This window comes from Microcaecilia unicolor, chromosome 2 (genome assembly GCF_901765095.1).
Source record: "Microcaecilia unicolor chromosome 2, aMicUni1.1, whole genome shotgun sequence".
NCBI lineage: Eukaryota > Metazoa > Chordata > Amphibia > Gymnophiona > Siphonopidae > Microcaecilia > Microcaecilia unicolor.
The window spans coordinates 232912615-232934312 of NC_044032.1; the positions used below are offsets into that span (position 1 = coordinate 232912615).

The 21698-nt window shown below is 43.3% G+C and overlaps 1 protein-coding gene across 3 annotated transcripts in view; it reads left to right on the forward strand.

Annotated features, from left to right (window-relative positions):
- ERMP1 (endoplasmic reticulum metallopeptidase 1) overlaps positions 1-21698 on the forward strand; it is a 182226-nt gene that overhangs the window by 34050 nt on the left and 126478 nt on the right. Inside the window, exons 2-4 of one of the 3 annotated variants that reach the window (XM_030193789.1) lie at positions 9682-9983; positions 14490-14617; positions 21176-21281. In XM_030193789.1, the coding sequence (XP_030049649.1) occupies positions 9682-9983; positions 14490-14617; positions 21176-21281 (536 nt within the window). The remainder of the gene's footprint in view (positions 1-9681; positions 9984-14489; positions 14618-21175; positions 21282-21698) is intronic. The other 2 variants (XM_030193791.1, XM_030193790.1) reach the window with 2 other exon arrangements.

Here is a 21698-nt window from a genome sequence, read left to right on the forward strand (position 1 = left end):
TGTTCCCATATCTCGACGATTGGCTGGTCAAGAACACCTCGGAGGCAGGAGCCCTCCGGTCCATGCAGTGCACTATTCAACTTCTGGAGCTGCTGGGGTTTGTGATAAATTACCCAAAGTCCCATCTCCAGCCATCCCAGTCTCTGGAATTCATAGGAGCGCTGCTGAATACCCAGACGGCTCAGGCCTACCTTCCCGAAGCGCGGGCCGCCAATCTCCTGGCCCTGGCTTCGCAGACCAGAGCGTCTCAGCAGGTCACAGCTCGGCAGATGTTGAGACTTCTGGGTCATATGGCCTCCACAGTTCATGTGACTCCCATGGCTCGTCTTCACATGAGATCTGCTCAATGGACCCTAGCTTCCCAGTGGTTCCAAGCCACCGGGAATCTAGAAGATGTCATCCGCCTCTCCACCAGTTGCCGCACTTCACTGCTCTGGTGGACCATCCGGACCCATTTGACCCTGGGACGTCCATTCCAAATTCCGCAGCCTTCGAAAGTGCTGACGACGGATGCATCTCGCCTGGGGTGGGGAGCTCACGTCGATGGGCTTCACACCCAGGGCCTGTGGTCCCTCCAGGAAAAGGATCTACAGATCAACCTCCTGGAGCTCCGAGCGATCTGGAACGCACTGAAGGCTTTCAGAGATCGGCTGTCCTACCAAATTATCCAAATTCGGACAGACAATCAGGTTGCAATGTATTACGTCAACAAGCAGGGGGGCACCGGATCTCGCCCCCTGTGTCAGGAAGCCGTTGGGATGTGGCGTTGGGCGTGCCGGTTCGGCATGCTCCTCCAAGCCACATACCTGGCAGGCGTAAACAACAGTCTGGCCGACAGACTGAGCAGAGTCATGCAACCGCACGAGTGGTCGCTCCATGCCAGAGTGGTACGCAAGATCTTCCGAGAGTGGGGCACCCCCTCGGTGGATCTTTTCGCCTCTCAGACCAACCACAAGCTGCCTCTGTTCTGTTCCAGACTTCAGACACACGGCAGGCTAGCGTCAGATGCCTTTCTCCTTCATTGGGGGACCGGCCTCATGTATGCTTATCCTCCCATACCTTTGGTGGGGAAGACCTTACTGAAGCTCAAGCAAGACCGCGGCACCATGATTCTGATAGCGCCCTTTTGGCCCCGTCAGATCTGGTTCCCTCTTCTTCTGGAGTTGTCCTCAGAAGAACCGTGGAGATTGGAGTGTTTTCCGACTCTCATTTCGCAGAACGACGGAGCGTTGCTGCACCCCAACCTTCAATCCCTGGCTCTCAGGGCCTGGATGTTGAGGGCGTAGACTTCGCTGCGTTGGGTCTGTCTGAGGGTGTCTCCCGGGTCTTGCTTGCCTCTAGGAAGGATTCCACTAAAAAGAGTTACTTTTTCAAGTGGAGGAGGTTTGTCGTTTGGTGTGAGAGCAAGGCCCTAGAACCTCGCTCTTGCCCTGCACAGAACCTGCTTGAATACCTTCTGCACTTATCAGAGTCTGGCCTCAAGACCAACTCAGTAAGGAATCACCTTAGTGCGATTAGTGCTTACCATTATCATGTGGAAGGTAAAGCCATCTCTGGAGAGCCTTTAGTCGTTCGATTCATGAGAGGCTTGCTTTTGTCAAAGCCCCCTATCAAGCCTCCTACTGTGTCATGTGATCTCAACGTCGTCCTCACCCAGCTGATGAAACCTCCTTTTGAGCCACTGAATACCTGCCATCTGAAGTACTTGACCTGGAAGGTCATTTTCTTGGTGGCAGTTACTTCAGCTCGTAGGGTCAGTGAGCTTCAAGCCCTAGTAGCTCATGCTCCATATACCAAATTTCATCACAACAGAGTAGTGCTCCGCACCCACCCAAAGTTCCTGCCGAAGGTGGTGTCGGAGTTCCATCTTAACCAGTCAATTGTCTTGCCAACATTCTTCCCCAGGCCGCATACCCGCCCTGCTGAACGTCAGTTGCACACATTGGATTTCAAGAGAGCATTGGCCTTCTATCTGGAGCGGACACAGCTCAACAGACAGTCCGCCCAATTGTTTATTTCTTTCGACCCTAACAGGCTAGGGGTCGCTGTCGGGAAACGCACCATCTCCAATTGGCTAGCAGATTGCATTTCCTTCACTTACGCCCAGGCTGGGCTGACTCTTGAGGGTCATGTCACGGCTCATAGTGTCAGAGCCATGGCAGCGTCGGTGGCCCACTTGAAGTCAGCCACTATTGAAGAGATTTGCAAGGCTGCGACGTGGTCATCTGTCCACACATTCACATCTCATTACTGCCTCCAGCAGGATACCCGACGCGACAGTCGGTTCGGGCAGTCGGTGCTGCAGAATCTGTTTGGGGTGTAAATCCAACTCCACCCTCCAGGACCCGAATTTATTCTGGTCAGGCTGCACTCTCAGTTAGTTGTTCTTCGTAGGTCAATTTCTGTTGTACCCTCGCCGTTGCGAGGTTCAATTGACCTGGGTTATTGTTTTGAGTGAGCCTGAGAGCTAGGGATACCCCAGTCGTGAGAACAAGCAGCCTGCTTGTCCTCGGAGAAAGGGTATGATACATACCTGTAGCAGTTGTTCTCCGAGGACAGCAGGCTGATTGTTCTCACCTACCCTCCCTCCTCCCCTTTGGAGTTGTGTGTTTCATCTTTTTGCTAGTCATTCAACTGGCGGGAGCGGTCGCACACGGGCGGGAAGACGGCCGCGCATGCGCGGTGGGCGTGCCCTGCGTGCCGACCGTCCCGCGAAGCTTCTTTCCGGTTGGTGGGGGCTGCCGCGGACGTCACCCAGTCGTGAGAACAATCAGCCTGCTGTCCTCGGAGAACAACTGCTACAGGTATGTATCATACCCTGAATATGCATATGAGAGATTTGCAGGCCTACCGACTCCATTGTATGCATCTTCATTAAGGAGATCAATTTTCAGGATACATTGTTAGCCCTTCATGACGGGAAGTGAAGTCTAAGATCATAATGGGAAATCATGCTATTTCTTAGCATCTCCAAAGGATTAGTCCATATTTGTGGGTTGTGCCCATCTACCAGCAGGTGGAGATAGAGAGCAAATTTAAAATTTGCCATATAAGGCTGTTTCCTACTAGGTTCCATTCAATAACTCCAGCAGGCAGTAGAACCTTACTGTGCAGCTCTATCTTGGGTTCCTGTGGTGGGCTCCTGTTTCTTTTCTGAGGTTTCAGTTGAGCTTCTGGGGCAAAGGCTTTATATATTGGCCTTTTGGGTATAAACCTGGTGGTTCAAGGTCCCTCCCACCATTACCTCTCCCCTTTCCCTTTGTTGGGCTCCTTGCCTTTTCTTGGGGCTTCATTTGAGATTTAGGGGCAAAGGCTTTCTCTTAGCCTTTGTGGGTGTAAACTTGGTGCTGTGCCAGGTTCCTTCCCTGCCTCCACCTCTCCCCTCTGTGGCTTCTCCTGCCTCTTAAGGAAAAAAAAATCTTGCCCTGAAAGTTTCCCTCACTTTATTTGTGGAAACTTCTTTTTATTACCAGAACTCTGTATTGGCAATACAAGTATTCTTTCTGTCAGCCTCTTTACAAAGCAGTTTAGTATAGAGCCAAGCTTAGTGCTATTGGCTCCATGTTTCTGTGAGAAGTTTTACATCTTGATTCCCCACCCCCCCACCCCGAGGCTAGTGCACTGTTCCTAATTCTCCTGGGCTCCATGGTAACCATAGAAGAGTGAGACCTTCAGTGCTGTCATGGTGGGATTTTCTCCAGGCATCCGCCGAGAGGGGGGGACAGGGGGGGACAAAATTCCCCGGGCCTGGCACCACAGTCCCACCGACCCTCCGTCGTTGACCGTCTGCCCCCTGCATTGAAATCACAGTCTCACCTCCGTGAAAGCAGCGCTGCAGGCAGCAGAACGCCTCTCTTCGGCCCTCTTTCCCTCCCTGTGTCCTGCCGTCATCTGATGTAACTTCCGCGAGGGCGGGACACAAGGAGGGAAGGAGGGCCGAAGGGAGGCATTCTGCCTGCAGCGCTGCTTTCACGGAGGTGAGACTGCGATTTCAATGCAGGGGGCCTGGCCTGGTGGCGGACAGAGGGGGGAGCAGCAGCGGCCTCGGGGGGGGGGGGGGGGGAGCGGCGACCTCGGGGCAGGGTGGCAGGGGTGTGGCCCCGGGCCCAGCCCAGTCTCTCGGCGGCCCTGTCTCCAGGTGCAGTGTTAGTGCTTTGAGAGGCAGAATAATTCTGGAAGGTAGCTAGCTTCCAACCTGAAGGTCACAGGTTCAAGACTGGTTTGTTCATAATATTAGAAGCTGTGGAACCTGGCTGTGTTTCAAATGGGGTATATTTTAATTCACTCTCCCATGTTGCTTGATTCACTTGTCAGGAGAAAAGATTTTCTCATACGCTGATGATATATTTCTGTTCATTTCTTGTGCAATTGAAATTAGATCATTTTATTATGCAGGTATTGGAGATTATAGAACAAGGGATTGCAGACTGAACCTCAACAAATGAAATTTTTGTGGTTTGGTTTGAAGAAGGATATCATTCCAGAATCTATTTGACTATGACTGTATTTGTTTTAAGATTGATAATGTCTCTAGAGTATTGGGTGACAAACTCATTAACTTTTGAACCACAGATAAATTTAGCTGTTCAGAAATCTCTCTTCAAGCTGAAACAATTATGGTTAGTTCATTCATACTTTCATCAAGAGCATTTTAAAATGCTGGTTCAATCAGTGATTTTGCCGTCGTTGGATTATTGTAATTCATTGATAGCCCAGTATAGATCATGTGACCCCTTTGCTGTTGGAGCTACATTTGCTGTCAGTTGAATTGTGTCAGATTTAAATTATGCTGTTTGATATTTAAGACGTGTGTTCCTGATAATTTTCCTTTACTGATCAGTTTGCCGGGTGGTCAGTCTGGAACATGTAGCTATGAGTGTTTTGATTTTTACCTTTTCTATCTGTTAAGGGTATTAGATATGAGGGTCCAGGGTCCATCAGGGGTCATATTCTGTGATTGAGCGCTGGAATTTATTATCTTTGTATGTTTGCCAAAGTTCATCATATAATAGTTTTAGGAAGAGATTGAAAACATGGATTTTTTAAATTGTTTTTTTTTTTTTATGATTAGAACGTGTTGTGTATTATGAATAGTGCTGTGCATGTTATATTCTGTGGCTACCAGCCTTCGGTTATTTCTTTGCTACCTCCATCTTTTTTCATAGAAATGGCAGGTGTCGATGCAGTGTGGAAAAACCTTCTTACATTTCAGTTGACCAGACCACACCCTGAGGCAGCAATTTGTGAAACATGCCACATCTAGGTGGAGGCGTCCGTGCACTGCACTTTAAGTAACATTGTATGGAAGATATGCAATGGATTTAAGCTGTGAAGTATTTTAAGATATGCTACAAAAGAGTATGAACATGGAGATAAATATTTTCCAAGAATAAAGTTTCAAGTTGGTTGGAATACAAAATAAGTTGGAGTCAAGTGATGTCATAAATTAATTGAAGTGACTAACAGCTGGGTGGATGATTGTTTAAATATAGAGATACCTTTGCTGATTTCTCAGACCAATCAAGGAGATCCAACTTTTTCCTGGCATTGATTCAGTAAAGCTTTGCATATAACTTCATGTGGTGCAGGGGAATGGGGAGGGAAAATCTCAGGTCTGTGATCCAACCCACTAAAGGAAAAAGTATAAAGAGAAAAAAACAATGGTAAGAATGAGCAGTAGAGACCAGGAGGGTAACAAGAAGCTGCAGTTAATAGGTGAATCCTTGCTCCACTGTACACCCAGATCACCATTTTTATAGTAGAAGTAATTTTTAATGGTGGGCTTACATACTTGGCATTGGTATGTATTGCTACCTGATTTATAATTTTTCATTGTATTATGTGAGGTTTTGTTATATTTTCTGAATTCTATATTTTATTGTTCTAAGCTGTTTGGATGAAATATAAAATTAACAAAAAAGAATTGTAATCAGCCCTGTACAGACATCAGAGACCAGTCTCCACTCCATGCAAATTAGTGCTTAGTCCAATCAAGAGGCATACTGATGAGGATGCTGGTTCTTTAAATCAAAATGTTGAATGTTGGTATGGCTGTGGGAAGGCATCCAAGATTAATTGGGTTTAGGATGCTCTAGGCTGGGTAAGCAAACTTCTCATCCCTGCCACCCTTTCTCCCCCCCCCCCCCCCATACTGGCCTGAATATAAAATGAGCGGTGTGGGTGTTTTTCTTAGGGTTTTTAGGACATGAGGGGGAAGAGAACAGGGCAGGCAACTTGGCGGTACTGGAGACTGGCGCTGGACAAAGCTTCACCTGGCAGGGGTTAGGGACCCCCACCAGCAAAACCAGGGACTCGGAGGAAATTTGGGAGAGCCCAGGCCCCCGTGGCCCCATGTAACTAGGCCAGCACATATATTGGTCTAAATATAAAGGAACTGTCATATTTGAGGTGACTTTTTTTAATTGGGAAAATATGAATGATGCATTTGTAACGAGCAACTGTTGCCCTTTTACAGAAAAATGACTAAGTGGGCATGGTGAGATGATATGGCAGTGCTGGCGTAGTGTAGGTAGGAAGGGTCCAGGTTAAGAATCTGCATGTTGTACCTCCTTGAAAGCAGAATGCTGCTCTCTAATGGAAGCCACAGTACATAACAGTGTACACCAAAGAAGAGGAGGCGTAAGGTGACATACCAGCATTATCCTCTGTAACATTCACCCCTCCTTGTTTCCTCCCCAGTAGAGCCTAACTGGAAGGAGGAAGTATTAGTGGCAGCAGTAGCCCATGCACCTGAAGAAGTGACAGGGGAGATTATATTATCCTGCCGTCAACCAGAGTTTTAGAGATGGTAATGTTGAAGCTGGTTGGGTTGGGTATGATGTAGGAATATGGGTAGAGTGCTTGGGGCCCTCCTGGTGACAGCAGGGCATAGGAGGAGCATGGTAGGGCCTGTTCTGGGTGGAGGAAGACTATACTAGGGTATGTCCAAGGAATGAGGATGGGAAGGCAGGGAGTGCTGGGGTTGGACCTGAAGGTGAGACAAAGAGTAGAAATGTGGGGTTCATTGAAGAGGGATGCCTTGTTTTCTCATGAGGAAGAGATGTGGAAAAGGAGAAAAATGCTAGTGGAGAGGGCAAGTGGAAATATGACCCCTTAGGTTGCTGTTTGTGGGTGTGGGAAAGAGTATGTGCACATCTCCTGCTAATATACAGAAGTTTTAGGGTGACCAAAAGGTATCCAGGTAAGCTGCTTGGGGTTTCCTGTTCAGTTTTTGAGTGAACATTTCTATTCCAGTCATGGTCCCCTTTTGTTTGCAGAGAGCCATTTCTTTGAAACAAAAATGTATTTAATTTTAAACATGAAGAAAATTACTATTTTTATTTTCAAATTGGAGAAGCAACTAGCTAAGCTCCCCTTTTTCCAACTAAAAAATAACTTGTATAATCAATATTAAAAAGAAAAAACAACCCCCCCTTCTTCCACTTTCTTCCTCAGACTTTTGCACACTCACTCTCCACACATATACCCTATATGCAGGTGACTTAAGGCCACTGCCATTTTGAAATATGAACCTGTTATGGTAAGTAGTGGGGGTGGGGGGAGGTGTCTGGATGGTGTTGAATGTGGCCTAGTGGTTAGAGCACCAGTCTTGAAATCCAGAGGTGGCCAGTTCAAATCCCACTGCTACTCCTTGTGATCTTGGGCAAGTCACTTAACCCTCTATTGCTTCAGGTACAAACTTAAATTGTGAGCCCTCTTGGGACAGAGAAATATCCAGTGTACCTGAATGTAACTCACCTTGAGCTACTAATGAAAAAGGTATGAGCAAAATCCAAATAAATAAAACCTCAGGTCAGGGAAGGCTTGTTGCTGTGATTGGGGACAGTTGTAGGCCAGAGCTACCATGCACTTTATTTTGCTTTTCGGGGGGGGGGGGGTTAAATAAAAATTTATGTTTAAAAAATATTCAGTGCACACGCCTGGAATTTAGTATTTTGGCTCTGTCTATATTCCATGTGTAACAGGTGCAGTTTTGCTAGCGTTAAGTGTTTTTAGCTTTTCACCTGTTCTGCTTTTCCAGTATGAAATGTGTTTGTGTTGGGGCCCAGTATAATATATTGCCTTTTCATAAGCAGCGCTGCTGCTGTTACAATCCTGGGATGATGCAGAAAGCTACTGCAGGCAGAAGTGCACGGTTAATGAGTGGTCTGTGCACTTGTTATGGGCTGCATGATGCAGAAAGGGGTTCAGCACTCATGCAATAGGCATCAGCACGCAGCACATTAAAATGTATGGTAAAGAAGCTATTAGCTAATCTGCAGCAATGCAGAGAAGCTTCAAACTTGTGTGCTGATCTCCACAGCATGAGAAATCTACTGCCAGGTTTGAGGTGGCGTAGAAAAAGGGGGTAGGGGGAGCCTCCTGCCAGAACCTTGTCATTAATTAGCTTTCTGCATCAGCCCCAACCTTTTCCTGGTAATATAGCGTGCCCCCCCCCCCCCCCACACACAACCAAAAAACACTGAAAGTCTAGTCTAGTGACCCCCTGCTTCTTCCCAACCCTGATCAGGTTAACCCAGTGGCATCGCGAGGGCAGCTAACACCCGGGGCGGGTCGCCGCTGCGCACCCCCCCCCCAGGTGCAGCGCGACGCACCCTCCCCCCTCCGTAGCACAACCCCCACCTGGAAGGCGGTGAGGGGCGTGAGGGAGGGCCAATCCGCCGAGTGCACGCTGCTGGGGGGTGTTGGCGCCTCGCTGGCTCCTTGCTCTCTCTGCCCCGGAACAGGAAGTAACCTGTTCCGGGGCAGAGAGAGCAAGGAACCAGCGAGGCTCCGACACCCCCCAGCGGCGTGCACCCGGGGCGGTCTGCCCCACTGCCCCCGCCTTCCTACGCCACTGGGTTAACCCCTTCCCTTTTCCACGCTGCATGACTTTAGTAATAATCCCAGTGGGCCACCTCCTGTCCTTGAGGCATACCTTGAGGCAGCAGTAATGCACACTTGCTCCTGCATACAACATCTTGAAAAATGGTGGCAGAGTGTGATCTGTCTGCAAACTAAAGGAAGGATATCATTTTGTAATAGTTGCTGCAGATGCTTTGAGAAAAGAAAGAAGCGGTGAAATGGCTGCTCCTTTTTATTGAGAGCTTGCAAATAAAATATCTGGTCCAGATAGCAGTTGATGTTTATGAAATAAATTCAGTTGTCATACATATAGCTGTGATCAGTATTGGTACTGCAAAACACACCTTCAGCTCTGAAATCCAAATATTTACTCCAATAGTAATGTCGATAAAAATAGAATAAAATAAAACATAGAAAAGAAAATAAGATGATACCTTTTTTATTGGACTAACTTAATACATTTTTTCATTAGCTTTCAAAGGTAGCCCTTCTTCGTCAGATCAGTTTCTGATCTGACGAAGAAGGGGCTACCTTTGAAAGCTAATCTGTGGTTTTCAGATCATGTCTTTTGAGCGCCACAAACTGGCCTGAGTCTCTTTAACTTCAGTCAGTATAGAGAATATCTTTCCACAGGTTTGGACTAAAAACTAGATTAATTTGGATGTTTTGGTTACCGTATAAAATCTGACCTAATTTTTGTTGGTGAGGAAGAGAAAAGGGTGGGAGGGAGGGCTAGGTTTGAAAACACTTTGGTTAGTACAAGTGATATCAATACAAAAAAAAACCAAACTTAAAATCCACAATTGTATTTTTCAGGGTGTACCTTGAACATGTTACTGGCATTGGCCCTAGGCTTGTTGGGAGTCCAGCAAATGAAGTCCTCACCGTCAACTATCTCCTTGAGCAGATCGAGCAGATTAAGGCAGCCAGCAGCAAGGTGCATAGGCTGTCTGTGGATGTGCAGAGACCCACTGGCACCTTTAGCCTGGACTTTTTGGGTGGTTTCGCCAGCTACTATGATAATATAACCAACATTGCAGTTAAGCTGGAACCCAGAGGTGGGGCCCAGCATGCTGTGTTAGCCAACTGCCATTTTGACTCTGTGGCAAACACTCCAGGTACACACCTGATTCTCCTATTATCTATTCTATTCTCAACATTTATATCAACAAGGAATCTAAGTGGGTTACAATAAGGTATAAAATACAAGGATCACTTAATATAATTATGAAACTGTATGTTAAAGTGCACACCAAAAAAATTCAAAGCGTTACAAAAAGATAAATGCTCTGGAATAGTACAAATCTGGGAATAAAATTCCAAATTTTACTGGACTTATACACAGGTGATCTATCTAAGACTCTTCTATATCAGACCTTCTTAATAGTTGGAATCCCTAGTTACAGTATGGAATGAAACCGAGAACTTGTCTGAAAAACCAGAAAAGTTATTGATTAGGTATGCAAACAAGGATAAATTTTAAACAGTAAACATGCAACCTTGAATTCTACCCGTGCATGAATCAGTTGATGTTGCATGACCAAATTTACAACATTCAAATATCAATTTAGCCGTGGTATTCTGCAAAAGCTGTAAGCTATCAAAACATTTGAAATGTAAATCCTCATTGCAGTAATCTAGGAAAAATAGTAGATGCCATCCTAGATCTAAGGGTCTATGTACATTGGAGAAACAAGTCAGATGCTATATGGTGTCTATATAAATTAAAGAGCTTTACGAAAAATGCTAGTACCATCCAGGATGTCACCTCTGTGGGGCAGCACTTTACAAAACCAGAACACTGCACCAGTGATTTTATGGTAAGAATATTGAAAGGGAACTTTAAAACAATACAGGAACGTAAGACCTTTGAAGTCAGAATGATTAAATATTTTGACACCCACCAGACAGGACTTAACAAAGATCTGGGTTTTCTAGCCCATTATAAAACATAAAATTGTACTGCTTTGTCACCCTCTTATCTCCATTCACATCTCCCTGTCCCTCATCCACCCGGCTTTCCCTGGCTCTCACCTAACCCACCTTCATCCTGTTAGACTGTCACTGAAATGCTTTGATGTTTCACTTATATATACTGTCATACCAACATTTGCTTATTTCCAATCTGACGAAAAAGGGCTACCTTTGAAAGCTAATCAAAAAATGTATTAAGTTATTTTATTTTGTTTTATTTCTATTGATTACTACCCCAAGGAATCCTAATCCACCCTGTTAAAATGTCCAGGGGTACAAAATACAACCCGTTCTGTATGCCCTAGAGGGAAGAAATATACCCTATGAAGCACTATGATTTTTTTTTTATCTGTGGATGAATAAGAAGTCATCAACAATCTTAGGAATCAGTCTAGCTCTCCTGTCTTCTATAGTCCTTCCTGCAATAGAAGATGTCTTCTTAGAAGATGTGCTGGTAGCAGGATATACAGGATCCCCCATGCAAATTTTGCTAGTTGTGGCCAGCATGTTTGCTTGTTTTTCCAAAAAATCAAAATATCATTGCATCATTCAAACATAAATAACAGTCCAGTTCACTAACAGGCTGCAATGACATAGAAGATAGTTTGTCCCCATCCCCATTCCCATGGTTACTGCGGGTTCCCGTGTATTTCTCTAGTCTGAACACCACTTACAGGCTAGATAAAGAACAGAAGTTACTGTCACTACCCCATCCATTCAGGAAATTGCAGGAGAAAGGAAATCTTATGATAGAAAAAGTCTCAGTAAACACAAAAACCCTTCTTTCACCTCCAGATATGTTTTCACCAAAGGGTGAGGTTTTTTTCCTTTCTTCCATCTCAGAAGTAAGGACCATGGAGGCAATTGCCCTTTTGTTTTTTAATTCTTTGTTTGGCAAGTCATTGGGATGCAAATCAAGGGAGGAGGGGTCTTTGGGTGAGTGCTGCAGTCTGGCTTGTATTTTTTCTTGTTTGAATATGTTGATTCCTTAGCCTTTTGTGCTTTACTTATCAATAGAAATCAAACAAAATAAAACATGGAAAAGAAAATAAGATGATACCTTTTTTATTGGACATAACTTAATACATTTCTTGATTAGCTTTCGAAGGTTGCCCTTCTTCGTCAGATCGGAAATAAGCAAATGTGCTATTTCCGATCTGACGAAGGGCAACCTTCGAAAGCTAATCAAGAAATGTATTAAGTTATGTCCAATAAAAAAGGTATCATCTTATTTTCTTTTCCATGTTTTATTTTGTTTGATTTCTATTGATAACCTTAAGAGTGGACTAACACGGCTACCACACTCCTGTGCTTTACTTATGTAAGCCTGATCTGTGTAATGGAGGTGCGAGGTTGAAACATTTGCCCTGCTTACTCCTGTCCAGGAACTCTACATACTTTAACTAACTGCAGTGGGTGTGTTTTGCTTCTCCCATCTTTTGTCCTGTAAGTAGGAAACATTTTCTATCAAAGGGTGGTTTTGTTTTTTTTTTTTAAATGAGCAGAACCCATGATTACTGGTTATGGTGTATGATTTCAGATAAGTGGAATAATTACATGCTTCTGGGTGGAGGCCCTTAGACCTTCACCAGAACATAAAGTTCTGAATCTGTTTCTGCCAGAGTCCTTGGCAACACTTCTCCCTGAAAGAGCATTCCAAACAGTCATTTTCTGAAAAACAGGTTTCCCTTGATAGTAATCATATATTTAAATCTGTAGTTTTTCATCTGCATTCCAAGGTGAAGTAATATACATAATAACATAGTAGATGACGGCAGAAAAAGACCTGCACGGTCCATCCAGTCTGCCCAACAAGATAACTCATATCGTGGAACATACTTAAAAACTGTAAAACAATTGCATCATAAAAGTGATCTGCAAGTTGTCTGTAAATGTTTTGATGCATGCAATGATCTAGAACAGATTTGCTCCTCCTAAGGGAGGAATATTCTTGTTCCTAAATTTTTATTAGATATCCCAAGTCAAGAAACTTGCATAGCAGAATTCATGGCCTATTATAAATAGCAACAACAAACAGTACTCCTGTTCTATATAAACTAGCCGTTGAGCCCGTAAAAACAGGCTAGTATAGGATATGGGGGGGGGGGGGGGTTGAAAGGCCCCTTCTCCTCGCCACTGCAAGGCCCCCCCGCCGCCGAGCTCGCCGCTGCCCCTCCGAGGTCACCGCTCCGCCCCCCCCCCCGGAGTCGCCGCCACCCGTCCACCTGGGCCGGGCCCTCGCTTCGCTATTGAAACAGCGTGGGAACGCAGCACACAGCTCAGATGAGCTGCCGTCCTTCTCTGCCTGTGTCGAGGGCGGGACACAGGCAGGGAAGGAAGGCTGACGGCAGCTCAGCTGAGCTGTGTGCTGTGTTGACACTGTTTGTATAGCAGAGCGAGGGCCCGGGTGGGTGGTGGCGGCGGCAACTCTGGTGGGGGGAGTGGTGGCGGCGACCTTGGGGGGGGGGGAAGCGGTAGCAATGGCGGTTTCGTCCCTCCCCTTGCGCAGTAGAGACCCTCTCTGTCCCGCCCCATCATCATGTATTGACGCAGGGGCGGGACAGAGAGGGTCTTTACTGCGCATTTGCGAGTGAGTTCGGTTACTCGTCGTTTATATGTTTGATTACAAAATCTTTATTAGTGAAAACAGGTCAGTGCATTAAAAGAATTACTAAATAATATCCCTGCAACTCACTCACACTGCCATCCACACCAAACTTATACCCTGATCACATATGTAAATCCCACAAAGAACATTAAACTGGCAGCTCCTTGTGACTCTGGGCAAGTCACTTAACCCTCCACTGCCCCAGGTACAAATAAGTACCTGTATATAATATGTAAGCTGCATTGAGCCTGCCATGAGTGGAAAGCGCAGGGTACAAATGTAATAACAACAAAAAAAAAAAAACCTAAACTGCAGTTTCTTCAGTCTCTGTGTATCATCGGAGCACAGTCTCAATAGAGATCAGTCAATGAGCCCTAAAAAAAACAAAGGCACACACTAAACCCAGTTCTTAATAATTGTAGCAATGTTGAACATTGCTGATCTTTGTATCCAACAAATTATCAAGTGAAGAAAGAAAAAAAAACTCCATTGTAATATAAAGCCACTGTTAACCCTGTGATAAAAAAAAACCACAGCGAAGCACTGGGAATTGCAAAGTCACACAAATCTTCTGTGATCCTCCTGCACATGATCAAACCTTTTAAATTAAAGGCAGCCAAAGAATGCTTCAGGTAAGTGGGAGGATCCAGGGATAAGTAAATTAAACCCACATAGTTGGTATACTCCAAAGTTCCCCTATAAATAGGCCAGAAAAAGATGATTATAAAAGTGTTTTGTCAAGCAGTATTGGTTGTGTGACTCAGACTGGTGCTGATGATTCAGAGATCTTATTGATCTGAAAACCTTGATTCTTCATTGACTTTTGGGATATGTTAGGTGGATCGCTTTATCATGTAACCAAGTAATGGTGACTACAAAGAAAGTAGTGCTTTTAGGTTCTGGTAGGATGTCCAATTCTCAATATCCTTAAGTTGTCTTGTTTTATTTCTAATGTGCTTTAGGTGTGTGGGCACAGATGTGAGCTATATAAACAGAAGATCAAAATTTGTATTTTTTTCCACTCTCTCTCCCTCCTTTTCAGGTGCCAGTGATGACGCTGTGAGCTGTGCAGTAATGTTGGAAGTTTTGAATGCATTATCCAGATCATCTGAAACCCTTCAGCATGCCATCATATTTCTATTTAATGGTGCTGAAGAAAATATTTTGCAGGTGGGAGGAAGCTTTGTAGCACTGGCATGGCATCTAAGCTGAAGGCATATATGGAAGTTTTGATTGTAAAGTCTGTACAGATTCACAGATTTAAGTCCAAGCAGGGTTGTTATCTCTCAGTTGGGTGAATAAACCCATATTTGGTTCTAATTGTTTATTTTTTGGAGGACAAGTTGGAGAGCAAGTCCTCACAGCATGGTGGTGTCACTGACATAGCTTAATAAGAACTGGAACCTTTTGAGCTACCTCATTGCACATGTGCATCATTTGCTGCATGAAGATGAATACTTTAGGTAGTTCATTGTAGCACTTGGAGCTCACATCGAGACTTATTTTTCACTTTAATTTTAATAATTATTTTGTACGTTTTTCTGTTTAAGGCCTGTTGCTTGCATTGCTAATTCCCAGTAGAGCCTTCGTGAGGTTATCAGTCTTTTTTTTTTTTTTTTTTTTTAATTTTCCTTTTATTTTTTTGCACACAGACTGCTGTAGGCCTTGATTAAGGATCTTGGGCACATGGCTGAGTTCTTTTAAAGGTTGAGTTGCTTGATTTTGCTATGGCTATTTTTTAGGACCATACAGTCCCAGAGAAAAAAAAAGCCCCAAGCAGCTTTTAAGGCATTCACCCAGTGCAGTGGGATTGTATCCATTATAGGTACTCATAACTGAGGCCTGCAGTGCCTAGGGCCTGTGGTTCCTTTTACTGTAAATTGTTCCCAGTTTTCCAAGAGTGGTCTTTGTGGCCATGAGAAGCAGCACAAATGTCTTTTATTTATGATATTTCAGAATTGCAATCGAGCAACAGAAAACTTGCACGGAAAAGCTATATGTGTAGAAAAATAAAGAACAATTACAGTCCCAAAATAAGATACACATGCCTAAAGTCCCATGACTTTAAGGATCCAAAAGGAGAATTGGGTAGAAACCTAAACAAAAATAATTTTTATAGGAAAACTACTAGAAGTCTCATATGCCGTTATAATTACTCAATGAATAGTTAAGCTGCTACTACTACTATTTAGCATTTTTATAGTGCTACAGAGCGAACGCAGCGCTGCACAAACATAGAAGAAAGACAGTCCCTGCTCAAAGAGCTTACAATCTAGTAGACAAAAAATAAAGCAAAGAAATCAATTTAATATGTAGAGGAAAGAGGAGGGTAGGTGGAGGCGAGTGGAACTCTGCTGGAGGATGTGGTAGCAGCTGTTAGCCTATCTGGGTTTAAAAAAGGTTCTACCACAATAATTTGTTCTCCGAATCCTCCCCAAAAATTCCTCCCTAAAGTGGTATCGTACTTCCACCTCAATCAATTCATTGTACTTCTACCTTTTTCCCTACGCCACTCTCTCATCCTGGAGAAGCAGCACTGCATACCTTAGACTGCAAGCGTGTTCTTTTGTATTTTTGGAGCATACTAAACCTCATAGGAAATCTTCCCAACTTTTTTTATTTTTATTTTCAACCCTATCAGATTGGGAATTCCCATCACCAAACATACTGTATCTCCAAGCACAGTAGGCATATATTTTCGCATCCCTCCCTCCTCGCCTGAAGTTGTCAGCTTTCATATTATACTGCTGGTCTTGCGCTCGAGCATTAGGCAGGAAGACACCCGCGCATGCACAGAAGGGTCACTGCCTAAAGATTTTAAATTGACAGTACACTATGGCAGTGTCCGTCCTGGGCTCCATGGATGATGTCATCCACATGTGAGAATATTTCTGCTGTCCTCAGAGACCACCTGTTTACAGGTAATAAACTTTGCTTTTCAGAAGGTTTTTAACAAAGTCCTTCATGAGAGACTCCTGAGAACATTTTTAGCCATGTGAGAAGAGGTAATGCTCTGTTGTGGATTGGGAACTGGTTAATAGAAGAGAAGAGGGTAAGGTTAAATGGCCATTTCTCTCAATTGAGGAAGAAGGAGTTCCCCAGGGATCTGTACTGGGACCAGTGTTTTCTTAACTTTTTTTTTTTATAAATGATCTGAAGACGGGAATGATGAATTTCCAGATGAGACAAAACTATTCAAAGTTGTTAAAAAATTGCAAGAAGACCTTAGGAAATTGGAAGAGTGGGCATGCAAAAGGCAGATGAAATGTATGTTTCAACAATTTTTATTAGTAAATTAACAAATCCAATACACTTGACTGTGAACATCATAACTAATACATCACAAGTAGTGGAGCACTTCTTTGACCCCAGTCTACAATGTTTTCTCTTTTTCTCCCTCCCTCCCCACCCGTCCGCTCCTTTATGTTCATCGTTTTCATTTTTTTATGAATGACATCACCAAGGACACAAATGAGTCATATATCAGCAATAACAATCAAACAAATGCAATTAACTTCAATTGAGATCTTCTGATACAGTCCAGCAGTAATCCTTTAACATATATCTCTACCCCTTCCCCCTGATATTACGGTGCCAACATTGTTATTATAAACTGTACCAATTTGGCATCTGCATTAGGCAGATGAAATTTAATGTGGACAAATGCAAAGTGGTGCACGTTGGGAAGGATAATCCAAATCATACTTGATTCTAGATGCCATTTTAGGAATCGCTACCCAAGAAAAACAGCTAGGTGTCATTGTGGCCAAAAAATGCAAACAAGGGCTAGGAATTATTAGGAATAGAAAATAAGACAAATATTATTATGTCTCTGTATTTCTCCAGGTGTGACCTCACCTTGAGTATTGTGCGCAATTCAGGTCATCATATCTCGAAAATATAGTGGAATTAGAAAAGGTACAAAGAAAGGCAACCAAAATGATTAAGGGGATGGAACTCCTCTCATATGAGGAAGAGTCTTAACCTCCTAAGCCTTTCAGCTTGGAAAAGATGGCCCAAGGGGTTATGATACAAGTCTATAAAATCCTGAGTGCAGTAGAAAAGGTAATGTGAATCAATTTGTTTTCTGTCTCAAAAAGTACAAAGACTAGGGCAGTGATTCCCAAGTCCGGTCCTGGAGTACCCCTTGCCAGTCAGGTTTTCAGGATATCCACAATGAATATGCATAAAAGATTTGCATATAATGGAGGCAGTGTATGCAAATCAAGTTCATGCATATTCATTGTGGATATCCTGAAAAACCTGACTGGCAAGGGGTACTCCAGGACTGGACTTAGGAAACAGTGAACTAGGGGACACTCAATAAAGTCATATGATATATTTTTTTTAATGAATAGGAGAAAATATTTTTTCACTCCACGAATAGTTAAGCTCAGAGGATGTGGTAACAGCACAGTATATCTGGGTTTTAAAAACGTTTGGGCAAGTTGTGGAGGAAAGACCATAATCTGCTATTAAGATAGACATGGGGTAAGCCACTACTTATCCCTGGGATTGGTTGCATTGAATTTTGCTACTATTTGGGATTCTACCAGGTTCTTGTGACCTCGATTGGCCACTGTTGGAATCAGGTTACTGGGTTAAATGGACCATCGGTTTTACCCAGTATGGCTATTATGCTCTTATATTATTTTTAAAAATGCACTATTATGGTTTTAAAAACTTCTGAAATTAAAAACCCAAGAAGCCAAACTTTGCATACAATGTGACACCAGAGAAAGAGAAAATGTGGCCTCCTGTATTTTGCAAAATATAAAGTTAGGTGTAAATTTAAAAAATTGATGTATTACAGTCACATTACAAATTTAACAAATTACAAAAAATGAGAAATAAGGCTATACCTTTTTATTGGACTATTGTGATATATTTTTCAGTTAGCTTTCAGAGTCCAAACCACCTTCCTCAGATAAGAATGCTGCTGTTCTAGTATGCTCTTCTGATCTGAGGAAGGTGGTTTGGGACTCAAGTTAATTTTAAAAAATGGGTATCGCCCCATTTTCCATTTTTTGTTTTTGAGTGGAATAACATGACTATTGCATTACTTGTACAAATTTAAAAATAATTTTTTTTCCAACTTTTCCTTGGCCATTTAATTTTCTAATCACGTTGGTCTCAATCTCAGCTTTCTGGTTTCCTCAGTCTTCTTTTAACTCTCATGCCAGGGTTTAGTATCCATTTGTCATTTTTCTCTCTCCTTTTGTCATCTTCTTCACATCCTTCACTACATCATCTCCAGCATTTTATCTTTTCCTCTTGGCTTTCTTCCATTTATTTTTCTCTCTCTTCACTGATTTTTTTTTTTTTTACCTTATACAGTTTTCAGTTTTTGTCTTTACTGCATCTATCTACAGCTTTCCATCTCTATTCCTTCACCCTGGCCTTCCCATTCCCCTTGTGTGGTTTTTTTTTTTTTTTGCGGCTGTTGCTGGTCTCTAGAAGCAGCATCAGCTGTGGAAGTGGTTGGGGGTGGGAAGGATCAACTTCCCCAAGCCTCTAAGGAGTCCAGTTCTGTGAGGATTTGCTTCCTGCTGGTCCCTGGAGAAAACAAGTTTGCTTATCTATAGAAGCATTCTCTGCGGACAGCAGGATACAATTTCTCACATACCCCCCCAACTCCCCAAGGAGTTCTGAGCTAGTTAAATAGACTGAGGTGGTCCCATGCAAAGGTGGCAGGTGGGAAATGAGAGGCGTGTGCAGTGAGGCTGCTCAGAAGCTTGTAGTTCTTATGCTGGAGTTGATTTCTTGCATGGGCTGTTAGTGGCATCATTCATGCTGATAAGGACTTGCATCCTGCTGTCCAAGGAGAACACCTGCTCAGGTTGTAACTTGTGGGCCCTTTTACTAAGGGGAATAGGCACCTACACGTGTCCAGTGTGTGTCAATTTGGAACTACCGCCCAGCTACCGCAAGCCCTGGGTGGTAATTCCATTTTTTACACGCGTCCGATAATATTTTTTATTTTCTACCGTGAGGCACTAACTGGCGGTAATCGACAGTGTACACGTGCTGACGATTACCGCCCGGTTAACGGGTGAGACCTTACCACTGTCAGTGGGTGGCGGTAAGGTCTCGGGCCCAAAATGGACACAAGCCAATTTTATTTTTGCCGCATGTCCATTTTGCCCCAAAAAAGGTCTTTTTTTTGTTGTTGTTGTTGCAGGCACGCTGTAAAATGGAACTGCGTGTGTCCAATACACACGTCTACAACAGCGCAGGCCATTTTTCAGCACACCTTAGTAAAAGGACCCCTTGGTTTTTCTTGCCTTACAACTGCATGCTTAAGTTGAATTATAATAGCCCAAAAGGCAATTTCTAAATATATCATAAAGTAGAACACTTGCCAATTCCCTACATGTATTGGTAAATTTCTGCCCCGAGAGCTTATGGTCTAAATGGATACCTGAGGCAGTGGGAGAAAAAGTGAATTATCCAAAGTCAGTGTGTTAGTAGTTGAAGCAAGATTTGTGCTTAAGATAATGTGCAACTCAGGAGATCTAATCTATCTCTTTCTAATGTCTTTGTGTGAGCAAGTGCACTGTCATGGTTTGGATTGATAGAGAAAATGGGGGGTGGGGAGGGGTTTGTTTTTAAAGCTAAAGGTTTAATCCTCTTGCTTTGGTCCTAGTAACATTGTGTTCCTAGTGCAGTTTGTAGCAGGGTCTTCCCTCCCACCCCCTTTATATTACTGTTCTCAGTCTCAGCCAAGGAACCATTCTTAGCTTATGGTGGCTCATCCTGTGCTTAGAGTTTAGCCCAATGGTGAAGAAGGTTTTCTGGAATTGCTAGACTGGCAGGTACCAAAGTCAGTGGGACATAACCTTTTTAGCTGGAAGTTGTACTTCTGACTACTTACCATGTTTGTTGAATCCTCTTCAATAAGTGTATGCAATGAAAGACATTTGATGTTTTTGTAGTCATAACTGAAGGATGAAAAAACCCCCCATAAAACTGTTAGTCAACTCTAGAAATTTGGGATTGTAGAAAAATTCAAGGCAACTTGTTCTCACCTATCCATGTTTTGATCTTTCTGATGCTTTATACCGTGCTCATCAGCCATTCTTTACCCTATCCCATCCCACTTTAGTCTGGTTTGACTTCCCATACCCCAGAATACAATCAGCCTCTTACTCCTTATCCTGGATGCAGTAGTACTGTGCTGAAATTTAAATCTACCTAAGAACAAAGAGCTGCCCCCTCAACTACTTTTAAAGCAGTCTTTGTGCTGGGTGGTAGAATATGACTTGCTTTTAGGCAAGTGTATGGTTCTGTAAATTGTGCTGAAAGTCCTTTTGTTCCCCCCCCCCCCAGAATACTGTGATTCCCCTTCCCTTTCTTTTTCTGTTTCCCTTTGCCCCCCCTTTTTTTTAAGTTTTTGTCTGTTTATACCTTTGCCTTTCCTATGGATATTGTATTTCTTTTCACACTTTGGGCTCTTTTGTTAAAGACTACTGTGAACCGCTGTGATGGCATGTGTCCTACTGCGATATATCAAATAAAGGAAAACTTGAGAATGTGTGACTGGAATAGAGGCAAGCTGAACGTTTTAAGATGGGGGTGCTGCTCTCAAATTGTAGATGTTCTCTGATTCACCCACCTTTTGATTATAATTTTCAAACAGATTTCCCAAATAGTGGTGGGCTTTGGGTCTGAAAGCAGTTTACAGGTGTTGACTTGTGCTACCATGAACTTTTTTTGTTCCCATTCAAGGCTAGCCATGGCTTCATCACACAGCACCCATGGGCCAAGCTGGTTCGAGCTTTTATTAACTTGGAGGCAGCAGGCGTAGGAGGGAAGGAGCTTGTGTTTCAGACGGGTATGATTATGTATTCCCCTTTAATATGCGGCAGTGTACCTGGGATTTCTTTGTTTATAAAATATGGAATTTTCCTCTTTAATCTCATGTGGCTGTTCCAATCTGGAATGCAGGCTCTGTAGAGTATGATTCATGATTACCATTTTTAAAAATTATTCTTGTCACCTTTTTTACTTATTGGGAGATTTGTATTGAGCTTATTTTTGGTATCTGGTTTACTTGCAACTTGTTCAGCTGTACCATTATTATTTATTTTTATTTTCTTAAATTTTTGTTAGGGATATGGTGGTGGTTAATGTTTTTACTAGTTTTATGTTTCATTTGGTTTTTTAAATCTAGATTTGAAAAGGATAAGAGGCACATAATAAAGGCAGATTTGTAATTTTTCTGTATATTCCAGCTAGTGCATGCTTACTG